General features: G+C 41.2%; 1 protein-coding gene across 2 annotated transcripts; it reads left to right on the top strand.

The window, feature by feature from the left end:
* The first annotated feature begins 10,111 nt into the window (after nucleotides 1-10,111).
* Nucleotides 10,112-18,551, top strand: CA1H5orf58 (chromosome A1 C5orf58 homolog). 2 transcript variants are annotated; one of them, XM_043596146.1, is made up of 4 exons: nucleotides 10,114-10,285; nucleotides 11,639-11,692; nucleotides 12,444-12,537; nucleotides 18,278-18,551. In XM_043596146.1, the coding sequence occupies exons 2-4, from the start codon at nucleotides 11,663-11,665 to the stop codon at nucleotides 18,427-18,429; spliced, it is 276 nt and encodes a 91-aa protein (XP_043452081.1). In that variant the 5' UTR covers nucleotides 10,114-10,285; nucleotides 11,639-11,662; the 3' UTR covers nucleotides 18,430-18,551. The 2 variants fall into 2 exon arrangements, with proteins under 2 accessions (XP_043452088.1, XP_043452081.1); XM_043596153.1 differs by lacking the exon at nucleotides 11,639-11,692 and having other exon boundaries at nucleotides 10,112-10,285.
* The last annotated feature ends 1,135 nt before the right edge of the window (nucleotides 18,552-19,686 follow it).

Here is a 19,686-nt window from a genome sequence, read left to right as displayed (position 1 = left end):
TATGTCTCTCTCAAAATAAATAAGTAACATTAAAAAAAAAGATATAGGGGCGCCTGGGTGGCGCAGTCGGTTGAGCGTCTGACTTCAGCCAGGTCACGATCTCGCGGTCCGGGAGCTCGAGCCCCGCGTCGGGCTCTGGGCTGATGGCTCAGAGCCTGGAGCCTGCTTCCGATTCTGCGTCTCCCTCTCTCTCTGCCCCTCCCCCGTTCATGCTCTGTCTCTCTCTGTCCCAAAAATAAATAAATGTTGAAAAAAAATTAAAAAAAAAAAGATATAGGGGATACATTGAAAGGATGTGGGGAAGATGAGTTTCTAAGCAAACACCCCCTACAACATCAGAGATGCTGTGAGGAAGTAGTAGGCATATGGCCCTGCCCTTTCCCAACTGAATGATCTCAAGCCCAACAGTAAACCTCTCTGAGCTCAACTCCCTCATGTGTAAAATGGGAGTAATGCTATTTTGCACGGCTGGAACAATTAAATGAGACAACCTAAGCCATTTTTAACATCCCCTTCCTTCCATCACCATGTATCACTCATCACCGAGTCAGTGCTGATTCTATCCCCTAAACGCTCTCTCTGATCTCATTTCCATCTCCTCTGCCACCATTTCGAACAACTCACTGCCATCTTTCACGTGGACTACTGCACTAGACTCCTAACTGGACTTCTTGAGCCTATTCTTTTCCTCTTTCTATCTGTTGTCTTTCATGAAGCCAGGATCATCTTTCCGAACCACAAATGTGATTATATCAACCACCACCATTCCCATCCTCCACCTGTGTAAGAACACTTAGTGGCTTCCCACAGGTATCAGGAGAAACCATAATCCACACAACCTCCATGGCTCTGCCAGAGTCCAACCTCTTTCCTTCTCCAGTCTCTTTTTGCCCTAGGCATCCCCTTACTCTCTGCACCCCAGCCTTGCCAGACATGTTTTCAAGCCATCATATCCTCTAGGCTGTCCTCTGACACAGGGCCCGTGAACATGTTGTTACCTCTGCCAGGAATGTTCTTCTCCCCTTCTGATCTCAGCCTGAATGCTCCTACCTCAGGGACACACACCATGACATGTCTTCTTCCTATACAGTGCCTAATTAAATTGTCACTTAATATGCATTTGTGCCATTTGTGGACCCCAGTTTGTCTCCTCCTCCAGACCATGAGTTGTCCATGTCTGGCTCCAGACAAGCAAGACACTTTTGGGTTTGGGCTCAACTCCTAAATGCCTAAAATCTGGTGTCTGACACAGACACCAAGAAGAGATATTCAAGAAAGATTCGCTGCGTGCATTAATGCACATACTCAGTGAGTTTATAAAAATGTGAGTTCCTGGGATGCCTGGGTGGCTCAGTCAGTTAAGCATCCGACTCTTGGTTTTGGCTCAGGTCACGGCCTCACGTTTCATGAGTTTAAGCCACATGTTGGGCTCTGCACTGACAGCGCAGGGCCTCTTGGGATTCTCTCTCTCTCTCTCTCTCTCTCTCTGTCTCCCTCCCTCTCTCTCTCTCTCTCTCTGCTTCTCCCCTGTTCATGTTCTCTCTCTCTCAAAATAAATAAACATTTTTTAAAAATATATGAGTTCCTTTTTCCTTGCCTAGGGCTTTTATACATGCAAATTTTAAAAATTTGCTTTTGTTTGATGGTTGTTTTAATGAAATAAATGATTTTGTCAGAGTCCTCAACAGTGCAAACTCCTAGAATTTCCCCCGTACAAGAGATGGTCAGCAGAGGGCCCCAGAGGAGCAATTATGGAAGTCAGGTCCGGGGAACTAGCAGCCGCTGGTAGACAGCAGAGCCAGTCCCCAAATCTGTCCATCCTTGAGCCACTCAGAGAGACTACCACCACCAGACTGCATACTGCAGTGGGGGTCTGCCCCACCATGTCCAAGATCTTTTGGATCCGGCCTCAAGAAACATAGGAATTCATAGGGTAGGAGATCAGAGGCCTGTGTAGGTTATTTTAACACAAATCCAATGCTATTCCTTGACTTGTCAGTACACACTGAAAAATTTGTAATCAAGAGCTCACACCATTGGGTAGAATCATACATGAGTGTTAGGGGAGATTTGCTTTCTTTGGGGGCCACTTTTTGCTTGCCAGTCAGTAGTTTTATTTCCATTTTAATTTTCAGAGCGTCTGCCCCCCAGCAACAGCCTGTGGTTTGGAATTCATGGCTCTGTGGTGTGTTTATGCACTACGCTTGCTTGTAATTGACAAATTTAAATTCTGGTCATATTTCATTTATTACACAGACCCGGGGAAAAATCCTCGGCAAAAACCTAATTACAGAGAAAGTGCCACAAGGTAATTGCTGTGAAAGAGCCCCTGCAGCAGCAGGGCTGAGTATTTCATCCACCCATAAAACGATTATGCTGACAAGATTCTGAAAAATAATAAAATCCGTTTAATAAAAAAGAAGCAAAATATCAGTGTTTTTACACACAAAGTATTAAAACATCCTTCATTTTGGACAGATCCTAAGTCATTTGATTTTTATTCAAGTGATGATCCACAGCCCTGATGGTTTCGTGATCCTTCCCACACAAGGCTGCTTTGAGGCTTTCAGGCCTGTTGTTGTTTTCTAGAACAGCCATGAGTCTGCTCTTCATGGCTATCTGGGATCTTTGGTCTGTGTATCAGAATGAGAAAGCAGACAGAATGAAGGGAGAATGCTTGGTGTTTACCTTACTGTGGTTCATCCACTTTCTGCTTAGCCACCATGGGGACTCTCCCTCTCTCAGAAGGCTCAGAAGTCATGAAGGTGGGGGGGTGGCTTCCACTGTCAGAGCTTTGCTGGCAGGAGCGGCAGGTGCTAACGCCCAGCTTGGTTTCTCTGACTCTTGAGGATATCACTATAGCAGCAGGCCGATTCATTTACGCAGGCTGAAATGAACCGCACGAAGACGTATTGAGCACTTACTATATTCCTGGAGTTGTGCTAGGCAGAGGGTACAACAGTAACAATGAGTGGGTGATGGGGAACAAGACGAAAGTTCCCTGCCCTTCCAAGAGGTATATATGTGTGACCCAAACAAAACGAAAAAGTAAACAGAAACATACATTTTAAAATTACATTGGGGCGCCTTGGTGGCGCAGTCGGTTAAGCGTCCGACTTCAGCCAGGTCACGATCTCGCGGTCCGGGAGTTCGAGTCCCGCGTCAGGCTCTGGGCTGATGGCTCAGAGCCTGGAGACTGTTTCCGATTCTGTGTCTCCCTCTCTCTCTGCCCCTCCCCCATTCATGCTCTGTCTCTCTCTGTCCCAAAAATAAATAAACGTTGAAAAAAAAAATTAAAAAATAAAATAAAATTACAAATTATATTGAGTGTTCTATGGAAACAAGACACTGGGATGGAGAGTGGGGTGACAGAAGAGGTTGGCCCCCCTGAACCCCAAAGTGTGATAAGGAGCCAGTGTGGGAACGTCAGAAGGAAACAACTGCAAAACAGTTGTTGGCATGGGCGTGGAGTGAATGACTGAGGGGGAGACAGACTGGAGCTCGGGGCCTTATAGACAGGGTCAGCAGGTGGGTGTTTCTTCCCAGGGCTACAGGAAACCACTGAAGGCTTTTAAGCCAGAGAACGACATGATCTAATTTACATCTTAAAAAGCTCATCCAGCTGTAGTATGTAGCGTGAGCAGGTGACAGCAGGCAGGAGCAGCAGCAGCAAAACCAAGGAGGATGCCATTGCCAGCAGCGCAGGAAGGGCCTGGTGGTTTCCCACACCAGGGGGATGGCCCCAGAGCCAGGGGTAGGCAGAGTTCTAGTACCAAGAGTTACATTTAAACATGTAAATGTCTTTAAAAACCACATGAAAGCTCAGACCTTAGCACTACACCTTCTGGCACAGTGGCAAGTGAAACTGGAAGGAAACAAACAAAAAGCCTAGGAGACAGAAGGAATCAAGACCTAAATTAGGAAGAACTGGAAGCTGAAATGTGCATCCCCTTCCTCCCTGCTCTGAGAACCAAGCAGACGTGGTGAGGTGCCACTGCCGTGCTGGGGAGGGGGGGCTTCCACCCAAACACTTTCCTCTCTCAAAGGGAGATTAAATGGACCTGATTTATGCCTTCATGCCTGAAAATTATATATACATAATATATATTGCATTAATATATATGCAATATATATATTTATATATAATGTACATTATATATATGTATATGTGTGTGTGTGTGTGTATATAGGTGTGTGTGTGTGTGTGTGTGTGTGTGTCTGTGCATAGTGAATGAATTCTGGCACCAGTGGCCAAAATAAGTTTCAACTATGGTCATGCATGTGGGATTTGCAAAAGATGCCCAGTGAAGACCTTAAGCCTCCATTCCTCACAGTATGGTCTACAGTTGAACTAGGTTAAAATGGAAGAAGGAGGAGTTAAGAATGCAGATTTAGGGACCCTTACCTTAGACATATTAAATCAAAGTCTTCAGGGAGAGCCTGGGAATCTGCATTTTCACGAGCATCATAAGTAACTGTTGTGTACCATAAAGCTTGAGGAATTCTGCTTTACAGTGATTGATGTTGTACCAGGTTGAGAAATGCCCTGGAGAGTGTAAAATACAGAGAAGTGGATTGGAACTAAAGTCACAGCTGGGCTAAATAAATAAACACAGAGAAATGAAATCATCTGTAAATCTTACTACCCAGAGATGTTTGCTAACAATTGGGTGTATATTCTTCCAAACTTGCTTTTATGCCCACACACGTTGTTTTGCTTAAAAAATGGTGAGTACACACTTATATTCTATTGTAATTAACTTCGTGAACATAATATAATTGTTTTCACGAAGATGCTGATTTTTCAGTGCAAGGCTGGCTGATGTGGGTGAGGCGTCGGGAGTTGAGGGTATTGCCTAGGGGGAGAAACATCTGATCAGGATCTATGTCTTTAATAAACAGGAGAAGTATCATCAGGGGGATGCCGGGCTGACAAGATGGAATTGGAAACATATTTTATTTGGGGACAGAAAAGGTTTTCTCCGATTGGTGGATCTCTGGAAATAAACACAACTCGTATCATGAATATGCCTTGCTGGATGAAGGCATTTTCTAAAAAGCCAGGCACAAAGAGTTTTCAGACAAACAGGCAAGCAACTGTCAAAAACAGCACCATGTCGAATAGCATCAACTTTTGCCCATCTGCTTTCTCAAAGACCTAACTTCATTCTTGCATCACAGGAATGTTGAAGGAAGAAGAGGGCCAAATTCTGGCACAGTAAGTGTATGCATTTGATTATTTCTGGCATCAAGTTGGAAAACTTCAATCTTCTCTCTTGGCTTCCATACCTACTGAATCTACAAGCCTTTAGACTGTTTGGTTTTCTTTTTAGGGTTGAAGTGTTTGGGGCCTAGGGTTGCCAAATTTTGCAAATAAAAGTACAGGATTCCCAGTTAAATTTGACTCTTAGATAAACAAATGAATTTTTAATATAAGTATGTGCTGCACAATATTCAGGAAATACAGTAAAAAAGAAATTATTTGTTGTTTACTTAAAATTCAAATTTAACTGGATGTGCTGTATTTTACCTGGCAACTGTATTTGGGTAGCTTCCTATTTCAGAGGAAAATGTTGGTACAGACTGTAATTTCTTTTTTCCTCAGATTTATTGAGATATAATTGACATATGACATTAAGTTTAAGGTGTACAGTGGGATGACTTTATATACAAATCTATTGTGAAATGTTTACCACAATAAGGTTAGTTAATACATTCTTGACTTCACATAATAAGCATTTTATTGTTTTTATGGCGAAAACATTAAAGCACGACTTTCACAGCAACTTTCAAATATACAATAGGGTATTGTTAACAATAGTCACCAGTTTGGATCCTTGGAATTTATTCATCTTATAAGTGAAAATCTGTACCCTTTACCTAACATCTTCACATTTCCCCCACCCCTGAAGTCTGGTAATCGCCATTCTACAATCTGTTTCTATGAGTTCCATGCTTTTAGATTCTATATATAAGTCTCTGTCTGATGTATTTCACTCAGCATAATGGCCTCAAGGTCCATTCCTGTTTCACAAATGGCAGGATTTCCTTCTTTTACGTAATTTCTTAATTAGAAGTGAAAAGAGTCACAGTGAGCCATGTGGGTTTTCGTTAACAACACCTTTCTATAGCTCAGAAGTATTTGTTCTGGAGAAAAAGAAAATGATTTTTCCCAATGAAACATCAGCTGTTTGAAGAAGACAATGCCCAGGAACCCACTTTCTCTGCAGACCACAGTGGTGGAAGTCACGTGCCTTCTCACTTTTTTTACATGATTGGCTAGGGGGAGAGCATTGGTTGTTCTGGCACATGAGGATTACCTTGATCTACCAGACACTGGTCATGCTCCACAAGTTATGATCTAAGCACGTGCTTGTCACCTCCTAAATTTGTATGCAAGAAGGTTGCACAAAGCCATATTCAGATGGGAGTTGGCTCTCCTGCAGGAAGCCAGTCCACAGGCACAAAGCCCAGCACTTCTAATTGATGATGAGCACGGAAATGTTGTGAATGGGAACTCTGAGAGCAAGTGCAAGAAGTGAGATATTTTACTCAATTTGATTTCCTGGAAATGACAGACTTTAAATTAAGAATTTGCAATAAAACTAACTGAGGCACTCACACCCGACTCCATAAAATGCTTAATCACCTTGTTGTTCTGTAACAGCTTTTCTTTTTATGGGAGAATTTACCAGCTTTTTAATCTTCTTTATTTGATCAACATTAGAATCAACAACAGTAGCCTGTGTTGAGTTCTAGTAGAGCATGGCAAACTTATTAAGGAAGACAGATTTTTTAGGGCCTCATCTATAATAGTCTCAAGAAGCAACAGATCATGCTTTTAAAGTTTTGTTTTCTCAGGAAAAGAAAAAAGAATCTATAGTTACTTAAGAAGGAAAAGCACTACAGTAAGTAGTCATCATTGCTCTAAGACATATTTATGAAGGAAAATACATCATTACAATCTATCTTCTTCTGAGTCCGCATCTCTTTTTTCCTCTTATACCACGTATTTAAAAAAAAAAAAAAAAAAAAACACAAAATTGATTCTTTTTCTTCTTTTTCTTTAAAGGCTTAATGATGATCTTTTCCAAATTACAGCATTTGAATCTACTCATAAGAAGTCATCAGCATTCAAGATGGGTGGGAGTTCTTTGGATTCCATCAGAACTCCTGTGAGCAGAGTCCTAAACCACAGGTATCTGAGCTGAGACAGGTACTTCAAACAAGTGTTTGAAGTAACAAGTGAAAACATCCTGTGAATGGAGTCCGTGTGTTTGAGATGGTAGAGCCCCACAGGCACCACATCCTACCAAGCCCCGCCCCCATCATCTCTGGCTGCTCAGGATTCTCGGTCTTAATGTTCTCTCAACCCACCTATGCTTTTCACCCTACTTCTCTTAAACACTTTATTTCCTCCTGCTATAACCTCTGTGGAGTTTCCAAACACACATCTGGATGCACGTCTGAGGTCCAGTTTTTAGTAGTCTGCAGAAATGTAAGGGGGAGGGAAAAAAGAGACACATCCAGTAAGATTTTTATTAAGCTGGTCTTACTCTGAAATTACTATTAGCTTCCTTCTTTCTTCCTTTCTCTTTTGATGTTAAATTAAATTATCTCTGCTTTTACAAAAACAGTGGTGGCAGTTATTTTTGTTTTGTTAATGTCCTTAATTTGAAAAATAAATGTAGCTCAACTTATGTTGGTTACTTTTATGCTTGTATGTGCATTAGTAGTACATGCGTGTTTAAGTTCAATGATTTGTGAAGCCCGGACGTTATGGAGCCATGATGTACTTGTTTCAACAGATGGTATCCTGGACTGGGAGACCACTTGGTGCAGAGAAAAGAACAGAAGACTCTGGAGTTGCACATACAGAATATGAATCTGGTCTTGTGCCCCTGAGGAGGCACTAGACTCTGATCTTAAGCTTTGTTTTCCACACAGCTGGGGTGATAATAGCTACCTCAGAGCGTTGTTAGAAGATGAAAACTTCTAACATAATTCTTTAATTTTTTTAAGTTTATTTATTTATTTTGAAAGAGAGAGAGAGGAAGTGGGGGAGGGGCAGAGAGATGGGGGGGCGGTGGAGAGAGAGAGAGAGAGAGAGAGAGAGAGAGAGAATCCCTAGCAGGCTCTAGGCTGTCAGCACAGAGCCTGATGTGGGGCTCGAACTCACAAACTGTGAGATCATGACCCTAGCTGAAGCCAAGAGTTGGACGCTTAACTGACTGAACCACCCAGGTTCCCCTCTAACATAATTCTTTTCTTTTTTTGAAATTATTTTAGTGTTTATTTATTTTTGAGAGAGAGAGAGACAGAGTGTGAGCAGGGGAGGGGCAAAGAGAGAGGGAGACACAGAATCTGAAGCAGGCTCCAGGCTCTGAACTATTAGCACAGAGCCCGGTGCAGGGCTTGAACTCATGAACCGCGAGATCATGACCCGAGCCAAAGTCAGAAACTTAACCAACTGAGCCACCCAGGTGCCCCACCTCTAACACAATTCTTAATACACAGTGAGTGCTAAATGAATGTTTGTTAGCTGACCTTCTGTGCCTCTTTTTTCCCCCCTTACTCAGCACTCGAAGAATTAGGTAACAAATGCTCAGCGCATATATCAGAAATAAGAAAATGCAGGACTGACACCAGCAAGTGTCCACAGTTAAAATTAGTGAGGGAAGCCTTGGCAGAGACTGGTATGAAACTGCAGATTTGGGTAGGATTAATTCGGGAAGACTGCTTCCAGGATTGGGGTGAGTTTTGAAAGGCACCCATAGCATGTTGAGAATGAAGGTGTCCTAGAAAGGGACAGCACCTAATTCTAGGTTGAGCAAAGGGTGGGACATATCCTACGAGGGATGGGAGATGGTTTTATATGGCACACAGGCATTAAACAACACATAATCACGAGTGAGAGTTATTCCCTGTGCAACTCTTTCAATCCTACTCACATCAAAAAGAAATCCTCAGTTTGTGCTAGACTATGTTTAACACTTCTGTAACACATAATAACCCATCTTCACGAAGAAGATCCAGCTGCAGGAACACAGCTATCAGGAGGCAAGAATGTCTTGATGGTTACAGATATTGTCTTATTTCCAGGTCTTTATTTTGCCTATCACCTTCTGTTTACATTGATGATATAAAAAAAATTTAAGTAGATTTAAATTTTAAAGGAAAATAAATTTAAAATACTAAGGTAATAAAACAGGTAGTACATAGTTTAGAGCAAATAGTCGTAACAGTGGCCAACAGTGAGTGAAATTTAGGAAACACTGATCTAGCCCATCCCTCTCATAAAGAAACAGACGAGGAAACTGAGGTTGGGAGGAAGGCAGGTACTCATTTCCAAGATTACATAGGTAGTTCTCCTTAGGACTGATGTTGGTTCTGCATGTCCCTCCTCATCTAACTCTGCATCACACAGCAAACGCTACTGTTAAACTGAAAATAACTGAGTATAAAATACACAGCAGACTATGTGCTGCGGGTTGTCAGGAAAACACTGGTTCAAGAGGCTGCTGGGTATTTTAGGGGAGGCTTAGAGAAGGCAAAGACTTGTTTAGAAAGTCTAAGCCCACTCCCCATTCCCGAGGGCACTAAGAAATGTCTTTGAGTCAGCCCCAGAGATGGTAGTCCCAGAGAGTCCTCTGTAGTGCCAGAGAATCTAGCAAAGATGGCTTGAATCCCAGCTTCTCCACCGGCAAGTATTCCACTCTATTGTACTCTTCACTCACCTGTAAGGATTTATAAGAATGGTAATAGCGAACACTTATTGGGCACATCATCTGCCAAGTCCCTTTGATGCATTATCTCACTTAACCCTCAAAAGAAAACTAGAAGGTAGTTATTATGCCCTCCACATGATAGATGAGGACATTTGGACTCTAAATGATTAAAGTGCTTACCAGCACCTCTCTAGCTAAACGTAATGCTGGAGTCAGATTCAAACCTGAGCAGTTTCAGTCCAGAGTCTGGCCTTAATCACACTCTTTTACTGTTAAAACTGAATGCAGATTAAGGGCTGGGACTCACCTAGCACAGCGCCTGGCACACAGGAAGTAAAACGTCAACGCCTTTCCCTCTCTCCCTCTCAGCCCACAGGTAACTGCTAGTCACTTCCAGTCTCGCATCCAGAACTTTCGCCTACAGTGCCTTGCCTGGGACTACAACTCCCAGGATGCACCAGGTGGAGAAGCTGGCCAATCAGGAAGCACATTCCCCGCCATTCCTTTCGGTCCCTCCCCACCTGCAGTCAGAGTTTATGTGAGAGTTGGCTGGCCAGGTGGGTCTAGACAGGGTTGGTTTGTGGACAAAACGAGGTTGCTGGGTCTCAAAAAATCCTAATCAGGTTTGGGGAGGGGGCAGGTGGAGGCTGTTGAAATTTCCAGGCTGCTTCAGACTCCGTCGGCAGCGTCCCAGTGGGCATGCCCTAAGGGCCTGAGGCTCCTCACTGCCATGGTTTGGATCTAGAAGGAACTGATGGTTGGGTGGATCCAGGCAGTGCGGGTGGTCGTCCCAAGGCCAGGGCCACGCCGGGCGCATTGTACATGCTACTGGTCTGGTTTGGGAGCAGAGGGGTTGTGGAAGCTTCGAGGGGGCTATCTTCAGTCACCAAGTGCCGGCTGGGCAGGCCAGCGGCACCCGGGGACTCCTCGCGGGTGGAGGTTGGGCTGAGGAGGAGGGGGTGGCCTTTAGAACAAACGCTCTAGGGATGATAATCCCTCCTCAGGTTGAGGGCCAGAACGAACTGTGCCTCCAGGCCTCCCGGTTGAAGGTTAGTGCCTTAGTTGCGTTAGTGTCTACAGTATCTTGGCCTCTTAGTCCACCATTTCCTCTGTCCCTAGAACCTGCTCACCACTTGTCCCTCCTGGGGAATGTCCTTTGACCGGCCTCTCCTTTTTCTGACCAATGGCCTAACCCATCTCTCCAGTCCAGTGGGGTCCAGCCCCAGCTCTGCCCCTGACCCCACCCATCCAGGGGCACTCAAGGACGGTGGGAAACCCGACCCTGCTGGGGGGGGGGGGGGGGGTGGCGGTCAACTTTCTCGGGCATATCTCTATCCACTTAGTTTCTACTTGTCTCTTGGTTTTTTAATTAAAAAAAATTTTTTTACAAACATTCTAAATTAGAAAAAAAATTTTTAATGTTTGTTTATTTTTGAGAGAGCAACAGACAGGGGAGAGGCAGAGAGAGAGAGAGGGAAACAGAATCCAAAGCAGGCTCCAGGCTCTGAGCTGACAGCACAGAGCCCAATGAAGGCTCTAACTCACTGAGGGTGGGGTCATGACTTCAGCCGAGGTCGGATGCTTAACCAACTGAGCCACCCAGGCACCCCTATTCTTCATGTTTAAAGTTATTTCATCCTTTCCTTCCCCTTCCCTTCCCTATCTCTCCCTTCCCTTGCTTTCCTTCCCCTTCCCTTCCCCTCCTCTTCCCTTCTTTTCCCTCCCTTCCCTCCCTCTCCCCCTCCCCTTCCCGTCATCTTTCTTTTTCCCTCAAACATAAATCTTTTGATTTGCTATACCCAACCAAGTAAGACAACTACCATTCCCTTTTTGGCTTGTAGGGTCTTGTAGGTGGGTGCAAAGTATATTTTATTCGTTGTTTGGAAAACAAAATTTTTATTTCTTTGTAGTGGCTCTGAAGTGAGTGATACAGGATGAATTTCTGGACTCAGGAGAAAGCAGAGGCAAGAAATTGACTTAAAGCTTAGTTTATTTTCATTATCTTGGACAAGCAGCCTGACCCATAATTACTTGCCTTTTACATTGCTGGAGTTGCGTGTGCTAATTGTGGGTTATTATTTCAAGTCTTTTTGAGACATTTCAGTGGCTAAGATTAGTTTTTAGTAAACCTGTTTATGTGTTTGTATCTGATGCATTGGCTAAAAATATGTACTATACATGCAACATTGTAACCTGTTGATTTACACATTTCAATTAACCAGGATTTTTTTAAAAAGTGTATTGCCCTATGTCCCAAAATTAAATTAAAAGTGGCCATTTTACCATCTTGTTAGTTTATGAATTGTAATTGAATCTTACTTTGAGTTTTACTGTGGACTTTATCCTTCAAAAATAAGTTAGAAAAATACACTGTCTTACATAAACAAAATTAAAGAAGGTTTTATATGACTACTTAATTCTACGATAGTTTGTAAGTGCTGAGGCTTTCTGAACAGGGGACATCTGCATTTCGGTTGTAAGGGTCCCATCATGTTATCTGGTTCCATTAAAGAAGAAACTTTATCCTATGAATCTTTGGAAAGTATCAACAAGTTGATGCATTACTATGTTAGAATTCTCACCATTATATTTGTTCACAATGCTTTCAGTTCTGAAATAACAGATTTTCCTTTTAGAAATACTTGAAAATTTGAGTGTTTTCAAAGTGCACATAAATGCCTCTGATTTATTCATTTGCTTCTCTTTTAAAATCAGATGTTTAAGAATAATGTTACTGACCATAAGCTAAACATGGAAGCCATAATTAAAAACATTAACATGATTTCTTTGGAGTTGAAGAAGATGCAAGGTAAGTGTGAAACCACCAAATTAAAATGTTTGCATGCCGTAGTTATAAAACCAACAGTAGAGCCAAATTGTGCTTCTACAGGGATATAACTGAATTTTGCCTACTAATTAGGATTTCTATAATTTTCAGAAATGTTTACATTGTAATATGAACTAGATCTCTAAAGAAAAATTGTGTTTGAGAATTTTCCTGGGAGTTAGCCGACTTGAATTCCCATCCTTGACACTAACAAGCTTCGGCTCTTGTCTAACCTCTCTAAATTTACTTCTCTTCCTTCTCGTCAGTAAACTATTGCAGGATGGTGTCACATTCTGCAACATTCATTGCCTCCATCCACTAATCTTTTTAAGCCCCTAAGGTTCCTTCCAAATTAAAAATTATGAATTTGTTTGATTCTGTGAGTTAAGGGTACTTCATTTTAAACAGATTCATAGAGTAGGATTAGACCTTACAGTTCATGATGTTTAGTCATTGACCTCACAGACATTCTCTTATTTTACCCCAGACATGTAGAATTTCCATGATTGAGTATTTTTAGGGACAGTCTATCCCTGACCAAATATTTCCTGTGTTGGAGAACCCCCTATCTCACCAGTTCAGCCTCTTCCTGTCTAGACAGTTCTTCCTTATGGACTAGCTGAAATCTGTTCCCCTCTTCCTTCCCCTGGAAGGGGACCTTCCCCTGGTCTTATTTCTAAATGGGAAACTTCAGTAAATATTTAGTTATTCTTCTTATGATAGCTCTTGGATATTTGAAGATAGCTTCTCTGTAACTGACAGTTACAAGGAATTCAGCTACAAACAACAAAACACCACTTTAATGTGGCTTATACAGTAAGGAAATAAAAGGATCCAAGGTAGGGTAGCCCCAGAATTAATTCAGAATTTTAAAAGCTGCTAAGATAGAAAATGATTTTGTAGATGAGCGTGTCTCATTCTGATAATAGATATTTACCAATGCATTCACTTATGATTGCTTTTTGTTTAAAAGAAAAAAAAACACATAACAAAATAAGTGCCTTATACTATGGAAAACAATAAAATACTCCGTGATCATAAAAAACAAAAAAAACAAAAAAAGAATTTTAAAGGCTGCTGCCTGCATCAGGTTCTTTCCCTTTTCCTGCTCTGTTATGTTCACTCTGTGTATCACTTCTAGTCATTACCTCCAGGTGTGGCCATCCACAGACACTGTATCTGCCCATGTCTCTATAAAAGCCTTTTCCCATATCCCTTCAGCATGTTTTCCCTTTCCTTTCATGGCTGGATTTGTGTCAAATGCATGTGCTTGCACCAGCCACTGTCAAGGGGAATGGGACTGCCAAGACCAGTTTGGACCCGTCAGGACTTACTGTTGGAGGTGGGGTGAGGATCACCTAAATGGAATCAAGTTGTGCCACCAAGAAGAAGGAAATGGTTGTTAGTCAGGCACCAAATAGTGAGTGCCTATTATGTTTTCTTCTGCGTGTTCTTCCTAGGGCAGCATTTCCCAGACTTCGATCTGTGAACCCTCCTGTCTCAAGACATATTAATAGGTGTTGTGCAGTAAGAACAGAGTCCATGTTCTTAGGGTCAGATACATTTGAGAAGTGCTTTATGCTGTATATTTCTTTCCAAAATTCATAGTACAAAGGCTCTGAGGCATCTGATCTAAAGAAATCTGGTTGTCTTTGCTTCACTCATCATCTCTCGAAACCAATCTCAATGATACAGCAAGAATTTTCTTTCTAAAATGTGACTCATTAGCTCACTCTTGCCCCACAATAAAGTCCAGACCTTCTAGAATGGACTATAAGACCTCTTGAGATCAGGCCCCTGCCTACCTCTCCAGTATCTTATTCTTTTATCCCAGCACACTGTGCTACGGCCATACTGAACTGTTTGCACATCTACACAGTTCCTCTTTTTTCGTGTCTGTATCTTAACAGATGCGTCTTCTGAAATGCCCACTGCTCTACCCCTCCTCCACCCCACCAGGTTAACTGCTACTTATTAGTCAAGGTTACTTACATTGGAAAAACTTTTTTAAGCAAGCGTGTTATCTCTTACCTTTTCATATTACCTGTCACACTGTGTTACAATTGCATGTTTACTTACTTTTCCTGTCCCTGCTCAACAGTAAGCTCCTTAAGGGTATTCCTGGCAATTAACACAGTGCCTTGATATAATAAGTTCTTGGAAATGTTTATTAAATGAATAATTGTTTTCTGGATGCTTGCCCTCATTTAAAACAGAGAAGCTTTAGGGGCACCTAAGTGGCTCAGTGGGTTGAGCATCCGACTTCGGCTCAGGTCATGATCTCACAGCTCGTGAGTTTGAGCCCCGAGTCAGGCTCTGTGCTGACAGCTCGGAGCCTGGAGCCTGTTTCAGACTCTCTGTCTCCCTCTCTCTCTGCCCCTCCCCCACTAGTGCCATGTCTCTCTCTGTCCCTCAAAAATAAATAAACATTAAAAAAATGTTTTAGGGGCGCCTGGGTGGCGCAGTCAGTTAAGCGTCTGACTTCAGCCAGGTCACGATCTCGCGGTCCGTGAGTTCAAGCCCCGCGTCAGGCTCTGGGCTGATGGCTCAGAGCCTGGAGCCTGTTTCTGATTCTGTGTCTCCCTCTCTCTCTGCCCCTCCCCCGTTCATGCTCTGTCTCTCTCTGTCCCAAAAATAAATAAACGTTGAAAAAAAAAATTTAATAAAAAAAAAATGTTTTAAACAGAGAATCTTTAGATTTCTCTCCAACTTGATTATCTAACTGTTCTACTTTGGGGATTATTCTTTTGTGAAGTAAAATAGAACTAGTAAATATGATGGTTGTGTTCCTGAGAAGCTGTGGGGTAGGTCAGGCAGTTAGGATATGGGGACTTGCAGAGCTAGAGTACTTTTGGGCGGACTTCTGGTAAACATGGAAGATTAAATGAACAACATTCCTTTCAGCCACACTTCCTTCTCTAAATGTTAATGTCAGTAGCTGACACATAACATTTATTATAATCCAGATACTTTTCCAAGAGCCCTGTATAAACAGATTCAATTGTCATTACAACCTTGTGAGGTAGGAAATTCTACCATTGGCATTTATGGCTACAGAAACAGGTAGAGAAGTTAAGTAACTTTCCGAAGGTCACACAACTAGTCACTAGTAAACTTGAGATTTAAATTTAAAGTGATTTTAAAGAGACAAAAATCAGCAAGGAAAAGAGCTCTCAAAAAAAGTTAATAGTGAAATAGAAAGCAAGTTGAGCTAAACAGAAAAGTCTGAACCCAAATGTCCAAAAATTTGAACTGTGAGCTGGCTGGGTAAAGCCAATGAACGACCCCAAAGACTCAATACATGGTGGCACCAGAATCCTCTGGAAGTAGGGGTAGAGGTGGAGCTAAGGACAGGAAGGCTGGTTAAATGTTTAAGAAGTTGTAGACCCCTAAGTTCTCTTCCCTTCTCTGCATAACTAGGCAACTGTTCCTTTTCTAGGACAAAAAACTTGAAGCTTATTCCCTAAGAGGCTCTCTGGCCTGGAGCCACTAGCCACAAGTTGAAGGAAAGAGTATTATACTGAAAACAAGGGTATTAGGACAAAGTTTACATATTGAATTATAAGACCCTCTAGCTTTCTTTTCCCACTTGGCTACAAAACCTTGGCAGCCAGATTTATGCCCTCAAGCAGATTTTTCTTTCAGGAATCTGACCAGTCTAAGAGAAACAAACAAACAAACAAACAAACAAACAAAAAAACAACTAAAGGTACTGATAGCAGAAGTTCCCCCCAACAAAATACCCAGCCAGCTCACCTCCCAGTATAGCCTACCATAGGCACAGAGTTTCCAGTAGTCTTTAGTGCCATAGTCTTAAATATGAGCAGATAGCTCTGATGGAATAGATACTTAATGGAAGCATCTAATATGAAAAGCAGAGACAAAGTCAATACATAGATTCAGTCAATGAGGAAGACACAGAAATCATGAAATGAGATGAAAACTCCCAAGAAACTGTCAATAGCTAAAGGGAAGTAAGAAAAGATGCTATGTCCATGAAACAGGAACATGATCCTAGGAAAAATAGTTTAGAGAAGGGAATTCTTGGAAATTAAAAGTGCGGCAGTAGAAATAAATTCTGTAGAAGGGCTTAAAGATAAAATGAAAACAATCCCCTAGAGTGTAGAGCAAAACAATTATAGATGGAAAGTTATAGGGAGAAAAAATGATAAGATCAGTCAAGGAAGTTCAACATTCAGTAGATAGCAGTGTTAGAAAGGAAGAACACAGACAGTGCATGGGGAGGAATTCATTAAAGAAATAATCTGAGAAAAATGTAAAAAGCTGAAGGAGAGGAGTTTCTATAATGAAAGAGCCCAACACAGTGGTTGAAAGTAGACCCCCAAGGTACAATACTATGAAATTTTGTTCTGGAAAAACAGATCCTTGAAGTTTCTAAAGAGAAACAATGATTAAGAACTAAAATCATGAAAATTCTCACAGCAACACTGGAAGCTAGAAGAAAATGTGGCAAGGCCTTTGAAAATCTGAAGAAACATGATTTCCAATCTAGATTTCTATAGTCACTATTAAGCATTGGTATAGAGAAAGAAATTTTCACACATAAGTTTTCCGCCTTCAGGAAGTTACTGAGGTCTTATTCCATCCAACAAGGTAGCAGACCAAAAAGAGAAAGAAACGAAATTCTGGAAAAAGGATACACCACACATGGGAGGGGTGAAAAGAATCTCTGGGATAGTGGTGAACGGAGTTGAGCAGTCCAAGAGAACAGTCAGTCCAGACCAGAGTAGATCAGAAGGCTCTAGGAGAAGATAGACTTTTCAACAGTTGGACAGCTAAGGCATCTGACTATACCAAAAGGAGATCTGCACAAATATATTTGGAATATATTTATGATAATTAAGTAATGAAAAAAAATTAACCGTGATTGGGTGGTACCATGCAAGAAGGGAAATGTACTGCAAAGTTCAGCTGTGAAGCATATTTATATAATCAAAAATTTTTAACCTTTAAATATTGAGCTAGCAAAAATTGTATTCTTAAGTACTCTCTAGGGGAGTGGGGGTGAGTGAAAAGAGCTGTATCTTAATCTTCTGTAGTCAGAAGCAGGTAGATAATACCTACAATTGAAAAAATAAAATATACATGTCATTTAGAGATACGGAGTTAAATACCAACCTGCCCTCAAACAAAGCCAGAAGACACTAAATACAGACACACACAACAACAAAGCAAGAAAAGCAAAATAAGCGAGAAGAAAAGTTAAAAGTGGTTGCCTCTTGGAGATACAAATTATTTTTTGTAACATGCCTTATAGATCTATTTGATTCTGTATACATATATAGCATAAAAATAGTAAGTTTAAAAAAAGCATAAATCAAATGTGTATAACTCAAGTTGCAGTTTAGTAAGATAGTGTACAAGTTGAACTAAAGAGCCTGCTAGCTAATTTTTATGTCATGCTTATTTTATAGTACATAAATTTGACTTTGTCATAATGGGGCATAGTTAATTGTGGTCCGATCAATAATCACTTAGGAGAAAACTTAAGAATGAGAAATAGCTACTAAAAGTAATAATAGGGGTCCCTGGTGGGCTCAGTCGGTAGACCATGCAACTCTTGATCTTGGGGTTGTGGTTCTGAGCCCCATGTTAGGTGTAGAGATTACTTAAAAATAAAATCTTTAAAAAGAAAGTCATAATAGTTGTCTCTGATGTATGTGCTCCAAGATAGTATCTTCTATTATTTTGTTTTACACAGAGCTCTCCCAGTTGCTGCTTTGTGACCTTACTTTACATTTTAATCATCCTCTGAAGACAGATGACTTAGAGGAAACAGAAGGAAAACCGCCCCTCTTTGATGAATCTAAAATATCAGATGTGTCCTTTGCTTCTAACAGCTTTTCTGTCTGATTTCTTTTTGTTTGTTGTGAATTTATAACTATTGTGGAATTAACACATATCGGGGAGAATTAAGTTTACTAATATATTTAATATGATAAAAACAAAATAAAAATATGAATTGTAAATAATCATTTAATATTCTTGAAGGCTGTTTTATTGTTTTAATGTTTCAAGGAATGGCTATTTCACTAGTGACAAGAATATAACATAGGAAATTGGCCATGGGGCATTTCTTATCCTTTATTTTATGCTTGAATTTGGCTCATTTTGAAAGAGAGTTAACCAAATTGTAAGCAGATGGAAACAGAGTTTGTATTAATCAGATCTCTCCTGGTAACAAATGCCAAAACAGCTCAGGCTAACTGAAGCATTTATTGGGTCATGTGGTTTGGAAGTCCACATGGTTGAAATAGATTTCAGGGACTCTACTAATTTACCGCGTGTCTGTAGCTTGGTTCTAGTTCTATGCATTGACCTCATCCTCTTCTGTTATATAGGCTGGTCTACATATGGCAGGGAGAAGTGGGTAGAGGCATGCCAAGCGACATGATTCACTACCAAATCGTTGCTTTGGAGTCTACTACCTCCTTCATTGTAGAGATTTTCAAGCATAAAGGATAGCGTACCATAAAGCATGACACAAGGTCACTCCCAGTGTTTGCTATCCTCACCACCCAGCTCCTTGTTTAACATAGAATAGGCACTAAATAAATGCTTGTTGAAATCCTCTTGAGTAGACTTGTATATGAATGCAGATTTTTCAGCTTTAGAACTCCCAAGCTGCAGATCCTAAACTGAGAACTCCCAGTTTGTAAGGATGAAACTTGATGAAGAAACATTATCATCATCATACTTGTTATCTTAGCAAACCATCAGTTTTACCCACGTGACTTCCAAGCCCCCTTATGTTCTATTAATTAGCTTATGAAAATGAACATGCAGGATACCTTTTGCCACTCGAAAACTCGTAGATGAAGCCGAGAAGGCAAGAATTTTTGTTGTTAATAAAAGTTGTGGAATAATAATCAAGGCCCCAAAGGGGAAAACTTGAAGAACAACCCGAGTGCCTGGTTTTTGTTGTGCTAAACACCTACTACTGTGTGTTAAGTGAGATATGTAAGCTGAAGCCAAGAGCTGAATTGCTTCAGAGGATTTATAAAGCCTTTTTAGGAAGGATGATGAGAAGGGCTTTATGGTAGAGTTGTCAGGGGATAAAAGAGATAGAAGAAAGGCCTCTAATAGGAAAGTCTGATCACATTTTTCTGT

The sequence above is a fragment of the Prionailurus bengalensis genome, chromosome A1 (assembly GCF_016509475.1).
Source record: "Prionailurus bengalensis isolate Pbe53 chromosome A1, Fcat_Pben_1.1_paternal_pri, whole genome shotgun sequence".
Classification (NCBI taxonomy): domain Eukaryota; kingdom Metazoa; phylum Chordata; class Mammalia; order Carnivora; family Felidae; genus Prionailurus; species Prionailurus bengalensis.
The sequence above is the reverse complement of the archived record's forward strand: the minus strand, read 5'-3'. Positions and strand labels throughout refer to the sequence as shown.

What these genes read in the sequence shown, in the direction of transcription:
- CA1H5orf58 (XM_043596146.1), top strand. Translation starts at nt 11,663, where the DNA reads ATGAATTTCTGGACTCAGGAGAAAGCAGAG. An exon ending in GGACTCAGGAGAAAGCAGAG is followed by an intron (nt 11,693 to 12,443) that starts GCAAGAAATTGA and finishes TTTTAAAATCAG; the next exon opens with ATGTTTAAGAATAATGTTAC. An exon ending in GGAGTTGAAGAAGATGCAAG is followed by an intron (nt 12,538 to 18,277) that starts GTAAGTGTGAAA and finishes TGTTTTACACAG; the next exon opens with AGCTCTCCCAGTTGCTGCTT.